The sequence below is a fragment of the Sinocyclocheilus anshuiensis genome, unplaced genomic scaffold (assembly GCF_001515605.1).
Source record: "Sinocyclocheilus anshuiensis isolate Anshui unplaced genomic scaffold, SAMN03320099.WGS_v1.1 scaffold454, whole genome shotgun sequence".
NCBI lineage: Eukaryota > Metazoa > Chordata > Actinopteri > Cypriniformes > Cyprinidae > Sinocyclocheilus > Sinocyclocheilus anshuiensis.
In genome coordinates this window covers 2,438,632-2,457,352 of record NW_015548217.1, presented here as the reverse complement: position 1 = coordinate 2,457,352, position 18,721 = coordinate 2,438,632, and the positions used below count along the sequence as shown (strand labels likewise).

Genomic DNA, 18,721 nt, shown 5'->3' with positions numbered 1-18,721 from the left:
TTAAAAAGGGACAAACCCAGCTATTGGGTTGTTTTGACCCAGCGGTTGGGTTCAAAACAACCGAACCGCTGGGTCAAAACAACCCAATAGCTGGGTTTGTCCCTTTTTAACCCAGCACTGGGTTATATTTAACCCAGCATTTTTTAGAGTGTAGGAGTTTATTGAGGGAAAAGTCAAGTGAATAAATGTTCCCTGTTCAAAAGTGTTACCGTTTAATTCAATGTGTTTCTTTGTAATTAATTGTGAAATTGACTAGCAATTTCTGAGTGAGAATTGTTTCTACATTACATTTCTTTCAGTATAGCAATAAAAATACATTCTCAAATATTAACTGGTTTAGTAACGACAGCTTAGAAAGCTGCTCTCAGATCAAGAAAATGTGAGAGAGAGAAGTCAGAAAAGAAATGACATTTCTGATTATCATTATTCATTATGTTTATCTGGATGAAATGTGTTTCACCAAATATAAACTCAAATTTTCTCAAATTAATGGCATGATGGAAATGACAGCAATGCTTATTTGTTAAGGAACAATGTCACTGTATGCGTAAAGTCAAAACTTTGGGAGAATTTATTGTTTTAGCATTTAAAAATTACGAGAAATTAATTTTATAGTTTATTTAAAAATGTTAATATAATATACTGGGGTTTAAAAGAAAATACATTTTCAGTAATATCGGAAGAGAGCAAAATCTAAACTAAATTGCGCTGGATAATGATACTAATTTGCAACACTGAACTGAATTGAAACAAAACTAAACTGAGCTGAAAAATGACACTATTCTCTTCTGTAGAGCTGCTTTACACCTAAAACTGAATTGGTTTAATAATAAACACTGTTAGTTTCCTGTTTATTCATGTGAAGCTACTTTGAAACAACCTGTGTTGTATAGACTTAATAAAGCATTTTTCTTCTGTGGAATAATCCATAAATATTCTGTAACCATCGGGACTGTCATTCATCTATTAACCACTGACTGAATATTTAATAAAGTCTCTTGCCTAAGTAGGTCCAGCTCTCCTCGTCGTCAAAATGTGTATCCCCAGCAACATCAGCCTCCCCTGGGAAGAAGGCATGAGCAAGTGTCCCTCCCTTCCCGTCAAATGGATACCCGTCGTCATGGAGCGAGCGGGCGAAAGAGATCTTGATATCAGCTCTGTCCTGCTCGCTCGCGGATGTAGCGTGAAACTTGAGGTTGGTGACGTCACTCCAGGCTTTGAGGGCATAGACCATTATAGACTCCACAGCATTGGGTTTGAGGAACGGAGGGAGGGATGGGTAATTCTGGATGCTAAAGAGGAACAAAGATAAGTCAGCGGCTGGGGTTATTGTATGGGACCGTGTTTGTTTAACAATGCAGACCTCCATGTGAGGTCAGACTTTTTCCAGCGAAGCCCAGTGGTCGCATATCTTCTTTTCCTCCTCCGCTTTTTCAGCATGTCCTCAGACCCTATAATGTCTGGTAGTGAACACCGTGGCGTGTTCATCAGTTTCAGGGTGTCATTGTCTAGGGAAGCACAGGACAGAAGGTCCCAGATCAATATATAGACTTACAGAGATACAGAGCCCATTACAATACATGAAATAAAAACCCATGTGGGGAGGAATAATTCTTTCTCTAGAAATGTATTGACCAAACTATTTACAAGCCACCAACTGCGGAAAAAGTCACTCTAAATCTTTTCATTACACTTGCGTTTATGAAGAACTGAAATTTGATTTGAAAAACCAACAGGGAAATCTACACTGCTGAAAGAAACGGGGGAAAACAGAAAGAAAGAAAAAAAACACACAGAAAAAGGCTTGTGAAACAATGCCGTTAGACCATTTCCTGCCTGTGTTGCACTTACCAAGTTTGCCTGTGTCTTTGAGGCCAGCGAAACGCTGCATTTCTTTGATGGCTCTCTCAATGCCTTCTTTAGTCTGCAGCTTTCCCGTGCGGGGGTCCGGAGGGGGCAGATATCCATACCTGCTTAACCAATCCTAAGAAAAATCACACGCTAAAAATGTTACTTTAACTTACCAAAGGCAAAAAGACACCTTTTTATATTATATGTGACCCTGGACCACAAAACCAGTCATAAGGGTACATTTTTTTAAATTGAGATGTATACATCATCTGAAAGTCGAATAAATGCTGAATCAAATAAGCATGACTTAACTGCATTAAATATGCATAATTAATATTAACATTAATTATTAAATTATGCCTTGATTCAGCTTTACCATGCTCAGATTTTTCATCAGTCAAAAAACACCAAAACCCACAAAGCACAAATGAGGTAAAGGTGCAGTCACACCCATAACGGAAAGAAACCGGATGTTTCAAACCTCACCAAACTGTTACAACACTCAATAAGGCTCTATTTCTTAAGAGTTGTCACCCTCAGTAAAACAAACACTGCGATTATTATAAACCAAAAAACTGAATGTGTATTTTTTCTTTCATCTGCAGTATTTTATAATTCCCCTTTTAAAAATCAGTAGTGAAAATACATAATCACTAAGGAGTTTTTAAAATTTTTTATAATTGAGACATCATTGACTCAAATGAAACTTTAAAATAATAATACCTAAAATAGGATAGTGTGACAGGAAGTAGTGGCAGGAAGAAAAGATCACAGGGGACCAGGAAATTTACAGACGTGTGTGTGTGTGTGTGTGTGTGTGTATGTTTTAAGAAACAATTTTAGGAGACTGGTTTTACTTTGAAGTTTAAGGCCCCAGTGTATTTAACAGAAGTTCAAACATCTGATGATGATGCAAAGTCATGCAGTTTTGTAACACTCTTCTTGTCATAGGACAAATTTCAACATATTTCTCAAGGTATGTCAGATACATAAACATGTGGTAAGTGATGAAAAAACAGGACTTTGATTAGCAATATCACACCAAGACAGCTATTGTTCAGAATATGTGCTGATATTGAGGTGTGGTCACATTGGCATTGCTTGGCGAAGGCTGGTGAGTGTAATCCAGTCATTTCACTAGGAATCCGCACAGTCATGAAAGTTCCCCACACAGATTTTTGCTCATGTTCAAGCTGGTCACTCAAATTCACTGCGCGGACCAAGAGAAGCTGTTTGGTTTGAAATCGACTTCTGTGTGAGCTGTTGACAATTGACTTTTTTTGCAAAATGTGACCACACCTTGATAATGCTTTTATACAACAGATCAATAAACCATAAATTAATACTGACTAACTTACATTTTGTTGAGTGAATGATACTCTGACTCACTCAAAGTAATCACTTTATGGAAGCTTGTTTGCACCATGGAATAAAAATAAAAACATAAATAAAATTAATTGTGACTTTTTATTTCACATTTTGTTCTGAGTATATATCTCACTATTCGTACCTTGTTTCTCCCAGTTCTGAGAGAAAAAAGTCGGAATTTTGAGATTTTAATTCCGAGTTTATATCTCACAATTTAGACTTGGTTTCTCGCAATTTTTTGTTTAAATCTGACAATTTGGACTGTGTTTTTCACAACTCTGACTTTTTTCTCAGAATTGTAAGTTTATATGAACAAAGTCTGAATAGTAAGAAATAAACTTGAAATAAAGAGCCACAATTCCCTTTTTCATTTTTTTAATCCCGTGTCAGAAATGGGCTTCCATACTTGTCACCAATAACTAACCTGCGGATAGAAATTGTTTGAAGTTTGATTCATTTGGACAGTTAACTCGCGCACTGAATTGTTTGCCTCGGTTTCTCACATTGTAACGACATTCTTAAGACAGAAAACAAAAAGAGCTCTGGGTAAGGTGGATATTTAGGCCTACCTGTCACCCATGGTAGTGATCAATGACAGGACTGATCGTTTATCAGCAATGGAGTTTTTATTTTGTGCATGCAGCTTGTGAACGACTGTAGGCTATTGCAAAGCCTATATATATACAGTATATGTACCAAAAAAAAGTTTGTTTTGGGACACTTTTGGGGGACTTGAGACGAAATTTAAAGGGTTAGTTCACCCAAAAATGAAAATTCTGTCATTGCATTAGCAATTAATCGCAACATGAAAAATTGATACCGGCATATCCCTACATCAGTGGTTCAACTGTAAAGTTACGAAGCTACGAGAATACTTTTTTGCGCAAAGAAAACAAAAATAACGACTTTATTCCACATTTTTGTCTCTACTGCGTCACTTGTAGACGCGCGTTCACGACAGTACCAAGACGCGAGCGTGTGAGTGTGTTTTCTTTGCGCAAAAAAGTATTCTTGTAGCTTCGTAACTTTACAGTTGAACCACTGATGTCACACGGACTACTCTGTCGATCATCTTGGTACTTTTCTGGACCTTGAACGTGGTAGTTACCTTGCTGTCTATGGGAGGGTCAGAGAGCCCTCAGATTTCATCAAAAATATCTTAAATTGTGTTCCAAAGATGAACGAAGGTCTTACGGGTTTGGAACAACACGAGGGTGAGTAATTAATGACAGATTTTTCATTTTTGGGTGAACTAACCCTTTAACTCTCTAAAACTGCCCAAGTGTCTGTGAGCAGTCTTCATTTGGACTTCTTCCTCTTTCTCTGTGTTGTCAGACATCATTTGTTTTCACTTCTACTTTTGATGACAAAGTCATACAAAGTTATTAACACGGCAGACAACATAAGACACGCATGATCATATCTGTGAGCTCCAGAATGTCCATTTCCTGCTGTTTGAAAGTGCCTGCAAACCATCAGTGCTACTTCTCTCTCATCTTTCCCAACCCCCCAACTGCCAGAGAGTGCATCTGAAAGCACTATTAGTGGTACATGACACTGTATCGCTAATGCCTTGAGAGAGAGAGACAGAGAAAGTAAGAGGAAGAGAGATACACAGTGATATATTAATGGCTAGACAATCTGGGTTAATTCCTGCTTCAATAAAACTATTTAAAGCTAGTATAATGACTCATCAAGTGGCTTTGTTGTAGATTCAAATATATGAAACTAGTAAATAGGATATACATAAAGAGATATAAAAAAATCATGTGACTGGTGTAATGCAATGGGAATATCCCTTTTGGAAGTGAAACCATTTACATGTGTGTATGTACAGTGAAAAATGTTCATATGCTTATTTGGTTAAATGGACTAAAATGATTATGATCAATTGGGATGAAGCTGTATTTGAGACAATTACAACATACAGTTCATGATTGCAAGATAGATATTTTATTGAAGGGTTTAATGCATACATGAAGTAGGTTGACTATCTTGAGTGAACACAACATCCACATATAGTACAAGAGGGTCAAAAATTGACATAAAAATATTTTAAAATACCGGTTTAAAGGAATAGTCAGATTTGGAGAAATTTAGCATAAAAGCATAACAGTAATCCACAGTTAATCTACACGACTCCAATTAATGTCCATCAATTATGGACTCGAATTCTGTCCAGAAGAAACCGTTTAAAGCTAAAACACATTAATGATAGATTCGTTTCTCACAAAAACACAGCTTTTCAATTCACAATTCATTAATTGTTGGACTGGAGTGGTGTGGACTACTTGCAGATTATTGTGATGCTTTTATCAGCTGTTTGGACTCTCATTCTGACGGCACCCATTCACTGCAGAGGATCCATTGGTGAGCTAGTGATGTTGGTAAAAATTCTCCAAATCTGTTCCAGTGAAGAAACAAACTCATCTACATCTTGGATGACCTGAGGATGAGCACATTTTTAGCAGATTTTCATTTTTGGGTGAACTATTCCTTTAAGCGTGGCTGTCATTAAATAAAAAGCGAGATTCTGAACAGTCTGAAATTAGTTAATTTTTCAGTTCAGCTTTTCATGTTGTGCTGATAACATTTGAATCAAAAAGTGTGTTGTTAATTTTAAAAGAATGAAAAAGAAGCAATTTCATTGTAAATCCTTATTTCTCTCTCTCCTCCACACACACACACAAAGAGAGAAAGAGCATAAAAAATCCATAAACTGTAGTTTAAGCACAGAGATAGTTTCCTAATATTCAAACATTTTCTCAGAGTCATAAATATATACTGTATGACACTATGTTCAATATAAATACTTTGGCTTGCCAGATGAGATATGCTGGAGATTTTTGCATATAGTATTCACTGATGTGATAGTCACTTTCTGCTTTTTAAATCAAACAGCTGTTCACTGGTCATTGATTAAGTGCAAATATAACTGGCTTTCAGTCCCTTCTCTGATTGAACTTGGCATTTGCCTTGATTGTCACAAGGTTACTGAGGTTTGTGAAAGGATAAGGTCAAAAACATTTCATAAAAAGTGATATATCACAGATCTGATTATGAAAATGATAACAACAAATAAATGACTTTAAAGGGAAAATTGCAGTGGAGAAATGAGGAATTATCATTAAAGAAGTTGAAACCACAGTTATGTTATTAAAACATCATAATATGATCCGCAATTCTGCAAAGTTGCTACCAGGAACTTACAGCAAGAGACATTTGCTAACAAACAGCACGAATGTCATTGCACAATGCTTCATCATGTAAATCATATACATTCCTGTTTGTCTGAAATTGAATGGAAGCAAATGCAGCACACTGTCATCAGATCTAAAAATATGGCTAAAATAAATGTGCATGTCAAATTAAGGAATTTTGTTCTTTAGGTTTAACCATCAGAGGATTATTTCCCTCAGCATTTAGAACATTTTGTTTTTGACCTTTTGTAAACATACATATTTAGTATTCTAATGCAAATTCTACCTCGCCTTTTCTTTTCACTGCAGTCTGGCCCAATACTGCCCCATATTTTGATCATTTCCTGGTACCTGGACAGGTACAGAAATGCCTGGAGAAATCAAACCTAAAGTAGAAAAAGATTAAAGAAAAATAATAATGCACTTTTATCTATTAAAATAATAATTCGGTCTAAAATTAAAATTGGCTGAAGATTTACTCACTCTCACCAAGATGTAGGTGAGTTTGTGTCTTCATCGGAACCGATTTTGGAAAAATGTAGCATTCCATCACTTGCTCACCAATGGATCTTCTGCAGTGAATGGGTGCCGTCAGAATGAGAGTTGATAAAAACATCACAATAATCCACACCTCTCCTGTCCATCAATTACTATTATTTGTTTCTTTCAGACACGCAGCTTTTCACTTCTCGAATTGATGGACTGGAGTGGTGTGGATTATTGTGATGTTTTTATCAACTCTCATTCTGACGGCACCCATTCACTGCAGAAGCTCCATTGGTGAGTGAGTGATGGAATGCTACAGTTCTCCAAATCTGTTCAGATGAAGAAGCAAACTCATCTACATCTTGGATGTAGTAGGTAAGCAAATTGTCGGCAAATACGAATTTTTGGGGGGCAAACTATTCCTTTAAAACAACCAACAAACAAATAACTAAATCAATAAATAGACAGGAGCTTTTGAAACTGTAATTGTCGGGATCTTGCGATGGATAGCACAGGGCTTTAGCTGTCCTACAGACAGTAAATGAAGAGCTGGTAGACTCACCTGTGCTGGTGTTAGCTGAAGGAGGAGGTGGTAGATGGGGAGAAGAGTATGACGTCTCAAAAGAGTGAGGGGCAGACGGGGATGGAGGCAGCATGCACGAGTATGAGGAGGCAGATGGAGAAGGAGCCGACTGCAAAGAAAAGTCCAATAGAGCGAAATGCAGTGAAGAACAGAATCATATACCAACATACTACTGTGCACAGTATGCATTTTATACTACATATACAGTATTAGTACATTACTATATTTGCCAAAATGTACAACAATAAGCATTGCATGTAAGCTGTACTGCTCTAAAAATTATTTTGAAACCATTTTCATTCAGAAATTGTTTAGATAAATTAATATTACTAAAAAAAATACAAATAACATTGAATTAAACATGATTTTTTTTTCATGTGCTTGATGATTTCATGTGATACTACTGATTGAAACGTTAATCATTAAATAATGCCTATCATTTTGCTCTGTGTAGACACTACTGCACATTCAGTGAGTAGTCAGCTAGTAGGCTATTCCATTCTAAAGACAGACAGATTTTCTGGTGATCACTGATGTCAGTTTCATTGTCACCACAAGAGGGCACTAAAACATAATAGTACAGATGCACATAGCCCTGAAAAATTGGTAGTGCAATGTTTTGCGATATAGAAATGTGAACCTCCTAAAATGAGCAGTAGTGTCTCACCTGAACCCCAGAGTAGACTGACAGAGTGTTGTAACTGGGGAGAGCCGTGTCACTCTGACTGAACATGGATGCTAAACACACATAAACAAAGACGTGAGAAAAAAAATAATAAATCAAAAAACATATGAGGTAGGCTACAGCACCCATCCATAAAAAAAGTGTCTCACACGGCTCCGGGGGGTGAACAAAGGTCTTCTGTAGCGAATCGATGCATTTTTGTAAGAAAAATATCTATATTCAAAACGTAATAACCCCTTTAATGTAGCTTGCAACAACAGTTGTACACTGGAAGCAGCTCCGGGCTGATGGCGTATGAGGTCGGCTTTGCGCATGCGCCGGTGAGTCTCGTTGTTTACAGGATCAAAGGAAGCAAAGTTTCCTTACTTTAGCAAAGTTTTGTTTTGATCTCTCCTCTGCGCTTCCGCATTCGTCACTTCTGAGCGGCGCATGCGCAAAGCCGACCTCATTCGTCATCCTCCCGGAACTGCTTCCGTGTAAAACTGTTGGCGCAAGCTACATTAAAGTGATTATTACGTTTCCGACTGGATTCGTCTGAAAGAAGAAGGTCATATACACCTAGGATGACTTGAGGGTGAGTAATTTATGGGCTAATTTTAATTTTTGGGTGAACTAACCCTTTGAGGGTTATGAGTATATATGAAATTTTAAGAATAATTCTTAATTCATAGAAATAGTTATTAAAGCATCAACACCATAAATGAACACAAACTGAATTATGAGAATTATGTAAGTAATCACAAAAGGCTAAACAAATAAAAATTTTACATTTTAGCTTCTTCAAAGGCACAAACAAACAAATACATTTTAATTAGGTAAATAAATTATTCCAACAATTTCAAAACTGATTTAAAGTGTTTAAAAATGTTTTTTAAGTTCACTAGAAACATAAAATCATGCACATACAAATAAGATGAGAAAGGGGAAAAGTGTCCAGTACGGTATTCAAATTTCTCATTTATGTAAATCTCCATTCACACCTGCACTGTTGCCATGCGGATGATGATAGACAGCTGAGTTAAAGGATGTGCTCAGTGAAGCGTGTGTTTGAGCACAGGAAGTCCCGCCTCCAGACCGCCTCTGGTTTCGAAGCTTATCCTCGCGCCTCCATTTGGCTCTTCGATTGGAAAACCACACCTGCCAATCAAGGTCCAATGTATATGAAATGATCTATCATATTTATTTTGCTTCGACAAATTGACAAGGACAGTAATAACATAACACACCCTAATGTACACTACTGACAACAACAACAAAAATATTTATATAAAATATATCATGTGATGTTACGCAGGGACTTCTATGAACACCCTTTTACTGTTTTTCTCCAAAAAAAAAAAACGAACTCTGTTTTTACAAAAAAACATGTTTGACAGTATTTTACAGTAAACTTACATATATGATAACCCTTACAATTTTTCACACTATACTGTAATATTTTTTATATTTATATAGTTTTTTACTCTAGCATTTTAGTGTTTTGTATTACAAAATGTTATACTTTTGAAAAAGTGAGACAACTAGACCATGTCTAAAAATTTTATTTTGTTACTCAAATGTTTTGAGTGTTGCTTTTACAAACATTTGTGGACTCAATACAGCATTTTCTAACAAAATTATAAGAAAGAGCAAAGAAAAAGAATACAAATCCAACTCACCAGCCGTCACATTACGAGCAGCACATCCACGGCAGCACAGCAATGTTATCCCTCTTTTTAAATGTTATTGAGGGTTTCCTGACAACTTGCTTTGTTAACAATGAACTGTGTGTGTGTGGAGTGACAGAGAAATAGAAATGCATCTGCAGGCAATTCTGCCCTTAAAGAGAGAGAGAGAGAGAGAGAGAGAGGAGAAGAGTGACACAGCGAGTCAACATCAGTGTCAAGTTTGAACTTAATGCCAGAGAGAGAGAGCAGCAAAAAGAAAAAACTACAGATAATGGAGTGATGAAAAAGAAGAAGAGGGGAATGGCAGAAAGGAGCAGAGTTTAATATTAATTAGCCTGCACATGTTAAAAGATAAGTGGGATTTGGGAGGGAAAATGAGAGATCATTGGACATTCCTGAAGTGGACATTTTTGCATTTCTTCTCACAACTTAAAAACACATTCATTTTAATCTGTTTGTTTCAGCATGACGGAATCTACAGTTCTGCGTTAGATCGATTTCAAAGACTTGTTTCATTAAATGAAACAAAGCTAAACCAATTGAGCAATTTTGTCTTTCAGTATCCATCTCTTTAGTTTATCTACAGAATAAAATACATGTCCACAACTGGGAAAACTGGGAATTTTATGGGTTAATTCAGATCAATTAAGTCTGATTAAATTATATTTGATGTGGCCTTTCTCATTGAATACATTAGATCATAATTGAACATTTTGAAACATTTAAACACAAAGATTTCCCAGAATTACTAATGTATATTTAATGTGATAAACACAATAAATTATATGTTGAGGATAGAATAATGAGAGAGCAATGAGAGTTGGATGAGGGTATAAATAAACCACTGTGTGTGTGTGTGTGTATGTGTGTGTGTGCGCGTCTGTTGGCTGGGAACAGGGGGATGCCACATTACTTTATTTCCAGTTGGCAAGACTTTACATCCCCTACCTCTGTCTCTCTCATACACTGCACATGCTTTATCAAGCAGTTACAGGAAAATTAAATATGTAAAATAACATAAATTGTACAATATCAAGTAATTGTTATTGTTATTAGTAGTAGTATTAAAACAGATTTTGTTATTTATTTGTGTCTGAGTGAACATAATAATAATAATAATAATAATAAAAGTGGTAGTAGTATTAAAACATATTGATGTCTTTATTTATTTATTATATCTGAGGAGGCATCTTAATAATAACTATTATTATTAAATCATATTTATTTATTTCCTATTTATAATGGGGCATATCATCATCATTATTAAAGCATAATATTTATATCAGAAAGTTTTTTTTTTTAATCATAAGAAACATAGTGTCCAACCTTTTGACTGTGTATTTTAATGTCATGATATAGCCTATGTGCACTATATCATAGATATTATAGCATATTAACCTAAATTTTGGGTTGTGGTACAGATGTGCATTTTCACTAGCCTACGTGTCACTACGGTTATTCTCTGCATGCGTGTATTTATGAGTCAATCACGTGACAGTGCGGGTCCGTGTGTGTGTGTGTGTGTGTGTGTGTGTGTGTGTGTGTGTGTGTGTGTTTCTTGCAAAGATGCATATAGCTTTAGGACATGCATATTTGTTTAACTAACCCCTCACCCCACCATCTCTCCATCCCTCTCTCTACCTCTTTTCCTTTTTAGCGCTGGGGGTTAAAAGTGGGGCCGGAGGGGGCTGTGGAGGGAGAAGAGATGGTCACCATAGCAACAATGTCACGACAAATATTCATCAAGTCCTTAAAACAAAGCCGAGCGGAGCAGCTTTATCAAATAACTCGCGCAGTTCATCCTGCGACAGTCGGCAGAGAGACGAACTGCAACACTTCACCGAGGAGAATGAATAGCTTTCTTCCTCAGGTAATCAAAAATAAACTTTCCCGTCTTTTTTGATTTTGACCGGTGGTCGTGCTACTTTAGTGGAACGGTGACTTCCTTCAACACATTCTTTCCGTTTCTGTGGTCCAGTTCCGCGGTTTCTTCATCGTGTTGTGCTGCCCCCGGCGACACCGCGCTGCCTCCTCTCTCCCGTCCCTCCTCTCTGTCCCTGTCACCTTCAGTCGTGCTGTAAAAGCAGACACAGAGCCTGAGGACACAGCGAGAGGGACACAACCGAGACAGAGACACAGCAGCAGCTCAACAGAAGAGGAAGGTGAACACGGAGTCATGTGGTGATTATCGTCGGCATCTGTCCGCTTTAGACATTATTAATAAGTGTTTAAGTGCCCGCTTGTGTTTAAACAGAATTTAAACGATTTAAAGGGATTTTTTAATGCAACAAAAGAACAACTACAAATAAAAAGACAGAATAAGAACAAAATAAAGACAAATGAGGGTTACATACATTAATCCAAAGCATAGCCTGCTAGCTTATAAAATGAAAGAGTCTTACATGCAATAGAATTATTAGAGCTTCTTAAGGAGTTTACATAGACATCAAAATCTTTCTTGAAAACAAAAAGTGTACAAATGTAAAATCTGTCAAGAAATAGCAATAATTTAATAATACATTTAATTTGAGAAGGGTCTAGATTCAAGGAGTAACAAAAAAAACAAACAAAAAAACACATTTTTTGGGGTTATACAGATGTTTGGACGTAAATATTTTTTAACAAAATTGGAAAAGTCAACCCAGAACACTTTACAATAAGCACAGTCCCAAAATAAATGATTGATTGTTTCTTCAGACTGAAGACAAAAGGAGCAATTGGGGGAAATCCAAGTTTAATATTTACCGGGTAGCAATTATGGATATATGGATTTTAATAGAGACTTCAACAACTTTATTAGATGTCGAAGAATCCAAAAATCTCCCCATTCTATATCACTAAACATCTTATTTCAAAAACTCACACAAGCAGGTAAAGAAAGATCTATTAATAATTGAACTAATGTCTTTGTTTGTCATGGTATTGAAAAGACGTTGGTCAAAAAATAGGAGAGTTTAAAGAACCTTTAGGGCCAGACTAAAGTATAATACAATCAGCAATTGCACCAAAAACAATGGCATATTCTCTTGGGGGACCGGAAAAGACAATTCTTGCATTAATTGTTCATATACTGTAAGTGAAATGGACACCACGATCTTCTAAAAGTTGACTGATTAAAGTATATTTTTATCAAACCAATTATGAAAAAAATACATTTATTTTTCTATCTAATATTTTTATCCAAATAAAATAACTATGTGGAGAAAATGTATAATTATATATAAGGGACCAACTTATTAAAGCCTGTTTATGAAAACTAGATAAAGTTAAAGGTATTTTAGATGTCAAAGTTGCAGCGCAACAAAAAATGTAAACCTCCAGTTGAATTAAGTATATGATTTGAAATAAAGTTCCAACAGCACGTGGGGTTGTTTAAAAATGTCTTTAACTTTAAAGGAATTATTAATAGTGGAAAAATCCACTAACTCAAAACCCCCATAGCACGATCAGCTATAGCATAATGCTTTTTTTTATCAAGTGAGATTTAGAATTCCAAACAAAGTCTACTCTAATTTTGTCCAGTGTTCTACAAATTTCCACAAAAACATCCAGTGCCATTGCAGGATAGATAACCCGAGATAACCCATCTGCTTTATAGAAAGCAACACTCTACCTGTTATTGACAGATCACGCTGTAACCCGATTTAAAGGGATAGTTAACACAGAAATTAAATTTCTTTCGTGCGAAAACGCCAAAAAGTGGGTAGTTCCACAATTAGTTCTGGTACTATGAAAAGGTTCCCGCGGTGCGAAAGGCCCTATTTACTCACCCTCAATTTGTTCCAAACCTGTATGAATTTCTTTCTTCTGTTGAACAGTTTTGTGGGTAACCAAACAGTTGTAGCCAACGGTAGCCATTGACTTCAATATGTGATGTTAACCACTGAATTCTAGAAAAACGTCATCTGTTGGTTATCCACATTCTTCAGAATTTCTTTTGTGTTCAACAGTAGAAAGAAATTCATGCAGGTTTGGAAAGATATGAGGGTGAGTAAAGGATGACAGAATTTGTATTTTCAAGTGAACCGTGCCTTTAACAATTCAACTTTTTGTGTAAAATAACTGCTAATTTCACTGCAACCTTTTCTGTACATCTCTTTTACTGCCATTCCAACCATGGAATGCAGGCAAATATTTTTAAATATTTATTTTATGTTTCCTGATGTTCACTTCTAATGTTGTTTCATAATTACATCAAAAGCAGTCATAATATTTACTACATATGTTTTCTACACTGTTTTTGGCCCTCTGGTTAAAATACTCCTCTTTAAGGGGTATTTCTTTTTTAAGTAGAAAATGGATCATTTTGGCAGCTTGGTTTCAGTAAAAGCTGTTTTTAAACTAACAAGGAAGTTTTGAGTTCACTTCAACTTACTTTATGCATTTTTTTTTAAGATTTAAGATTACACTGCTGCACTGGTTATTGTAGTGTAAATCCTGACTGATTTAACACTTCAACATGTGACCACCACAAAATCACAAATTCATGATCACAAAATAAATGCACTTATTCTTTGTTGATAACATCCTAGGCATTATAAGGCCACTGATACACTAAACCTGTTATGCATGTTTCGCAGTCATGTGCATGCAAAAAAAGGGACTGATTGTTAAAACCTGTTTACAAAAGTCCCTGCAACCCACACAGTAGTATTTAGTAGTTAGATGACATTTTCACACAATAGTAATTTAGCAGCTTTTTAATGGGAAACAATTAAATCAACCACTTTTCAACAAAGCCGCAGAACAAGGTAGAAACCGTGAAGCCTTACTCATTTGTTCAAATTACACAAATGATTGACTTAGAGCCTATATTTTGAAACCTGCATTCATTAGTACACTGCAAACACCTTGCCCTGCCACAGTCTCGGACAAAGTCCCCGAATCAAAACAGAGAAACCAGAACTGCTAGAGGTGAACGAGTGGGCGGGGTTTGTGCTCATTGAGGGCGGGACGAACGCTCCTGATTGGTCATTGTTGTAAAGGTAGACATCGTTTGAACAAAATCAAAACAAAGATCTCAGGTAGCTATTTTTTTTTTCATGAGCGAAACTTCCGAGGTCTCGATCTTCAGCTCTCCTGACTTCGTCGAACAAGGAAGTGATTATTTCTAGAAACATATTCCAAGTCCCTGGAGCGAAGGTAACGTTATTTTGATAGGATGCGGTACACCTCATGTATTCGGACTGCCTTCGTCATGCTGATTGGTAGGTGCATAACTTTAATGTTTTTCTTTATTAAAAAAAAAAAAAAAAAAAATTAGCGTATTAACAATTAAATATAGGACTGTAACCTCATTGTTTTGTTTTATGTTGGGCGCCATTCAGGGTTCTGGATGGGCGAGGCTCAAGGTAAGAAATTGACCTAATTTGCTCTAGGGTTGTGTTTGTCTGTCAGAGGGAAACATACCAGCTAAAATAAACACTTAACGCGTTATCTTACCCGTATATACTTAAAATGTGAATTGGTTTATGAGAGTAAAGCAAACAAATCACCAGAATCAATGTGTTTGACTCAGAATGTGGTCGGCCACAACTGCTGAACAGGATAGTCGGAGGCTCCGCTGCGTCAGAAGGCGCGTGGCCTTGGCAGGTGGATATTCAGGTAAGAATGGCAGCCATTATGAAACTAAAGTTTTGGAAAACTGAGGCAGAGTTCACAGGCTTTAGTTACATAGAATACTTTACTGCAGCTCAGTCGAACAACACCGAGATCATAGTTTAATGCATAACCTGATCAAATGTATGCCCTGAATGAAAAATAATCATCATCAAGATTTTTTTGTTCAGGTCTCATGTACAATTCTATAATAATTGTTCATAATTTTACATATTGACTGAAAAGGTGTAGGCTGAAGCCTTAGCTTATTTTACCTACCCTTTTTTAATAATAAGTGTCGCGTCGTCCACTTTCACATTTAATCTATACAAAAATATACAAAAACAGTTACTTAAAGGAGTAGTTCACTCAAAACTGGAAATTTCAGGCCATCCTAGATGTAGATGAGTTTGTATCTTCATCAGATTTGGAGAAATGTAGCATTCTATCACTTGCTCACCAATGGATGCTCTGCAGTGAATGGGTGCCGTCAGAATGAGAGTCCAAACAGCTGATAAAAACATCACAATAATCCACAAGCAGTCCTTACTTAAGGACTTAAGTTTGATTTGACCAGGAAAGGTTTTACAATTGATGTCATATGTAAATGTAAAACATCTTGTATAATCTTAATTGTTGTATTTTTTTATTTATATATATATATATATATATATATATATTTAAGCATCTTGTGTATTTTTTTTGTAACCTAGCTTTTGAACATAGCCTGATGCTGACATGGCATATCATAACAAAAATAAACACCGGTATTCGGTATGAACCGGTATACCGCCCAGCACTAATTAAAATCTATATTACCGTTACTATAGTACTGTTACAAATAATCCACACAACTAGTCCATCAATTAATGACATGTGAAGGGAAAAGCTGTGTGTTTGTAAGAAATCCATCATGAAGATGTTTTTAAACTTCAGACAAGTCCACTATGCGGAATACGTTTTCTCTAGTGAAAAAGTTGTCTCGTCTGAATCGGGAGAGAGATAGACACAAATCAAGCACCATTTACAAGTTGAAAATAAGTTTAGAACAGTTCAAAACAAATACATTGGTGGTTTTTGACTGGAGAAAGCATTATTATGAATTATGGCCAGAAGCAATGGTTTAAAATAATAATAATAATAAAAAAAGGTTGCGTCATGTGGGTTCCTTGTGGATTATTGTGATGATTTATCAGCTGTTTGGACTTTGATTCTGATGGCACCCATTCACTGCAAGAGATGTACTATTAAAATTCTCCAAATCTGTTCCGATGAACAAACTCATCTGCATCTATAAAGGCCTGAAGGTGAATACATTTTCAATGTATTTTTGGGTGAGCTATTAAAAAAATAAAGGACAAAAATGTATTGAGACCTTTATAGATAACTGAAAATTACACTTTTTATATTAAATTCATACAATTGTTTCAAGTACTTTATGCACAAGTTGTTTATGAGCTATATATTTGTTTATCACCTTTTTAAATTTGCAAGATGAACTACACATTTTTAGTTCCTTGTTGCAGTTTCTCCACAATATATACATCTATTTTTTAGATTTCTCCTTTCCCCTTTTTTTTTTTTTAATAAACAAAAAGCCTTTTAATTTTATTGTCAAGGTTTAGGATACATTCTGAATTGTCTGTCAAATCTGGTTTCTTTTTTCGATATCCTCCTGATGTCTGGTTGATGTGTGTGTTTAGACTGACAGTCAAGGACATGTGTGTGGAGGAACTATCATCTCAGAGAACTGGGTCCTGTCTGCTGCACATTGCTTTCCCAAGTAAGTTTTACACCTTTTTTTCAACACCCATATAATCCTTGTTTGCTTACTTTTCAGCTTTTTATATATATATCAATTTCTCTTCCTTGTCCAGTCCTAATGACATCTCCTCTTACATGGTTTACGTGGGCCGGCAGCAGCTGAACGGCTGGAACCCAGACGAGACCAGCCATAGGGTCTGCCGTGTGGTGGTTCCTCTGGGTTACACAGACCCTCAGCTGGGTCAGGATATTGCTTTAGTGGAGCTGGCCACAGCTGTCGGGTGGTCTGAGCGCATTCAGCCTATCTGCCTGCCATATGCCAATGTGGAGTTCAGCAGCGACATGAGGTGCATGATCAGTGGATGGGGTGACATCAGAGATGGAGGTGAGTGAGAAACCCACACTACAGGCGTCTGAAATTTCATCCATGTGCAAGCTGTGATGTTAAATGTATTTAACTTTGAAATTACAGTGACATTACATTCAGTAGTAATTAGTAGTAGTGTGTATAAGTAGATAAATAATTAAAAAAAATACTAAACAATACTTGTTTTAAATGCTTCAAGTGAAATAGGCCTCACAACATTATTTTAACATGAAATGTGAATGGAAAGTCATTATGAGATCTGCTAAAGATTACATGTATTAGTGTTATTATAAAGATTAAGTGTGTTAGCTGACCGCAAAGATATCTTAACACGTAAAATTAAAGATGTTAAAGAACTGCTATTTTATTTATTGTGAAACAATAGGGAAATGGTGTGGCTGAATTATATTGGATTGCTTGAAAATAGACTTGTTGGATGATTTCAAATGGGGTCTAAATGTAAACATGGAGCATATGAGTATGCACAACTCAATATCCAATTGACTGATAACTGATGAGGTTCCGATATATTGTTAATTTCTGCTATTTAATATCTTGATGCAAATTTATGGTGCACATTTTCGCTGAAAATGTTTGTCTTCTTAAGGTCATTAAAGTTCAGTACGTTCAAAAGTTTGGGGTCATTGAATTTTTTTTTCTCTGGTGAGCATAAAGGTCTTTGCACAAATTTCTTTGAGTCTGAAATTTTCGTATGCGTTTTTTCGTATTTGTCATCGTCACGCACAGAAACCTTGCTTGCACACTGAGTCAAAATGCTTGCTACGGATGCGAAAAACGCAGAAAATTGAACCTGATCTGAACTTTTTTTTTTTATTTTGGATGAACGTTTCGGATGCAGTTTGTAAATGTGATGCAATGTGAGGTCATTTATTTTTTAACGTGCAAAAATTTCGGACTCGGTGTGCAAAGACCTTTAGTCTCTAATGCTCACCGACGCTGCATTTATTTGCTCAAACATACAAAAAAGCAGTAAAATTGTGAAATATTATTAAAATTTCTAAATATTTTAAAATGTAATTTATTGCTGTGATCAAAGCTGAATTTTCAGCATCCTTCAGAAATCATTCTAATGTGCTGATTTGCTATTTAGGAAACATTTCTGATTATCAGTGTCTTCTTTTTTTTTTTTTT

General features: G+C 36.0%; 3 protein-coding genes across 3 annotated transcripts in view; 1 reads left to right on the top strand and 2 right to left on the bottom strand.

The window, feature by feature from the left end:
• LOC107653916 (matrix metalloproteinase-25-like) overlaps window positions 1–3,799 on the bottom strand; it is a 9,562-nt gene extending 5,763 nt beyond the window's left edge. Inside the window, exons 1-5 of the mRNA XM_016440779.1 lie at window positions 3,789–3,799; window positions 3,362–3,377; window positions 1,852–1,984; window positions 1,364–1,508; window positions 1,003–1,292 (exon numbers count right to left, since the gene is read on the bottom strand). Of these exons, the coding sequence (XP_016296265.1) occupies window positions 1,003–1,292; window positions 1,364–1,508; window positions 1,852–1,984; window positions 3,362–3,377; window positions 3,789–3,799 (595 nt within the window). The remainder of the gene's footprint in view (window positions 1–1,002; window positions 1,293–1,363; window positions 1,509–1,851; window positions 1,985–3,361; window positions 3,378–3,788) is intronic.
• A 1,932-nt stretch (window positions 3,800–5,731) lies between these two features.
• Window positions 5,732–9,356, bottom strand: LOC107653946 (paired box protein Pax-6-like). Its single transcript, XM_016440806.1, has 4 exons — window positions 9,154–9,356; window positions 8,156–8,226; window positions 7,468–7,597; window positions 5,732–6,805 (listed from the first exon to the last, which is right to left on the bottom strand). The coding sequence occupies exons 2-4, from the start codon at window positions 8,219–8,221 to the stop codon at window positions 6,720–6,722; spliced, it is 282 nt and encodes a 93-aa protein (XP_016296292.1). The 5' UTR covers window positions 8,222–8,226; window positions 9,154–9,356; the 3' UTR covers window positions 5,732–6,719.
• Window positions 9,357–14,819: 5,463 nt separating this feature from the next.
• Window positions 14,820–18,721, top strand: part of LOC107653945 (serine protease 33-like) — a 5,785-nt gene continuing 1,883 nt past the window's right edge. Inside the window, exons 1-5 of the mRNA XM_016440805.1 lie at window positions 14,820–15,047; window positions 15,168–15,191; window positions 15,359–15,444; window positions 17,142–17,221; window positions 17,316–17,587. Coding sequence (XP_016296291.1) covers window positions 15,002–15,047; window positions 15,168–15,191; window positions 15,359–15,444; window positions 17,142–17,221; window positions 17,316–17,587 — 508 coding nt within the window. The 5' untranslated portion in view covers window positions 14,820–15,001. The remainder of the gene's footprint in view (window positions 15,048–15,167; window positions 15,192–15,358; window positions 15,445–17,141; window positions 17,222–17,315; window positions 17,588–18,721) is intronic.

What these genes read in the sequence shown, in the direction of transcription:
- LOC107653946 (XM_016440806.1), bottom strand. Translation starts at nt 8,221, where the DNA reads ATGTTCAGTCAGAGTGACACGGCTCTCCCCAGTTACAACACTCTGTCA. An exon ending in CAGTCTACTCTGGGGTTCAG is followed by an intron (nt 7,598 to 8,155) that starts GTGAGACACTAC and finishes TTTTCTTTGCAG; the next exon opens with TCGGCTCCTTCTCCATCTGC. An exon ending in TTCAGCTAACACCAGCACAG is followed by an intron (nt 6,806 to 7,467) that starts GTGAGTCTACCA and finishes TTTCTACTTTAG; the next exon opens with GTTTGATTTCTCCAGGCATT.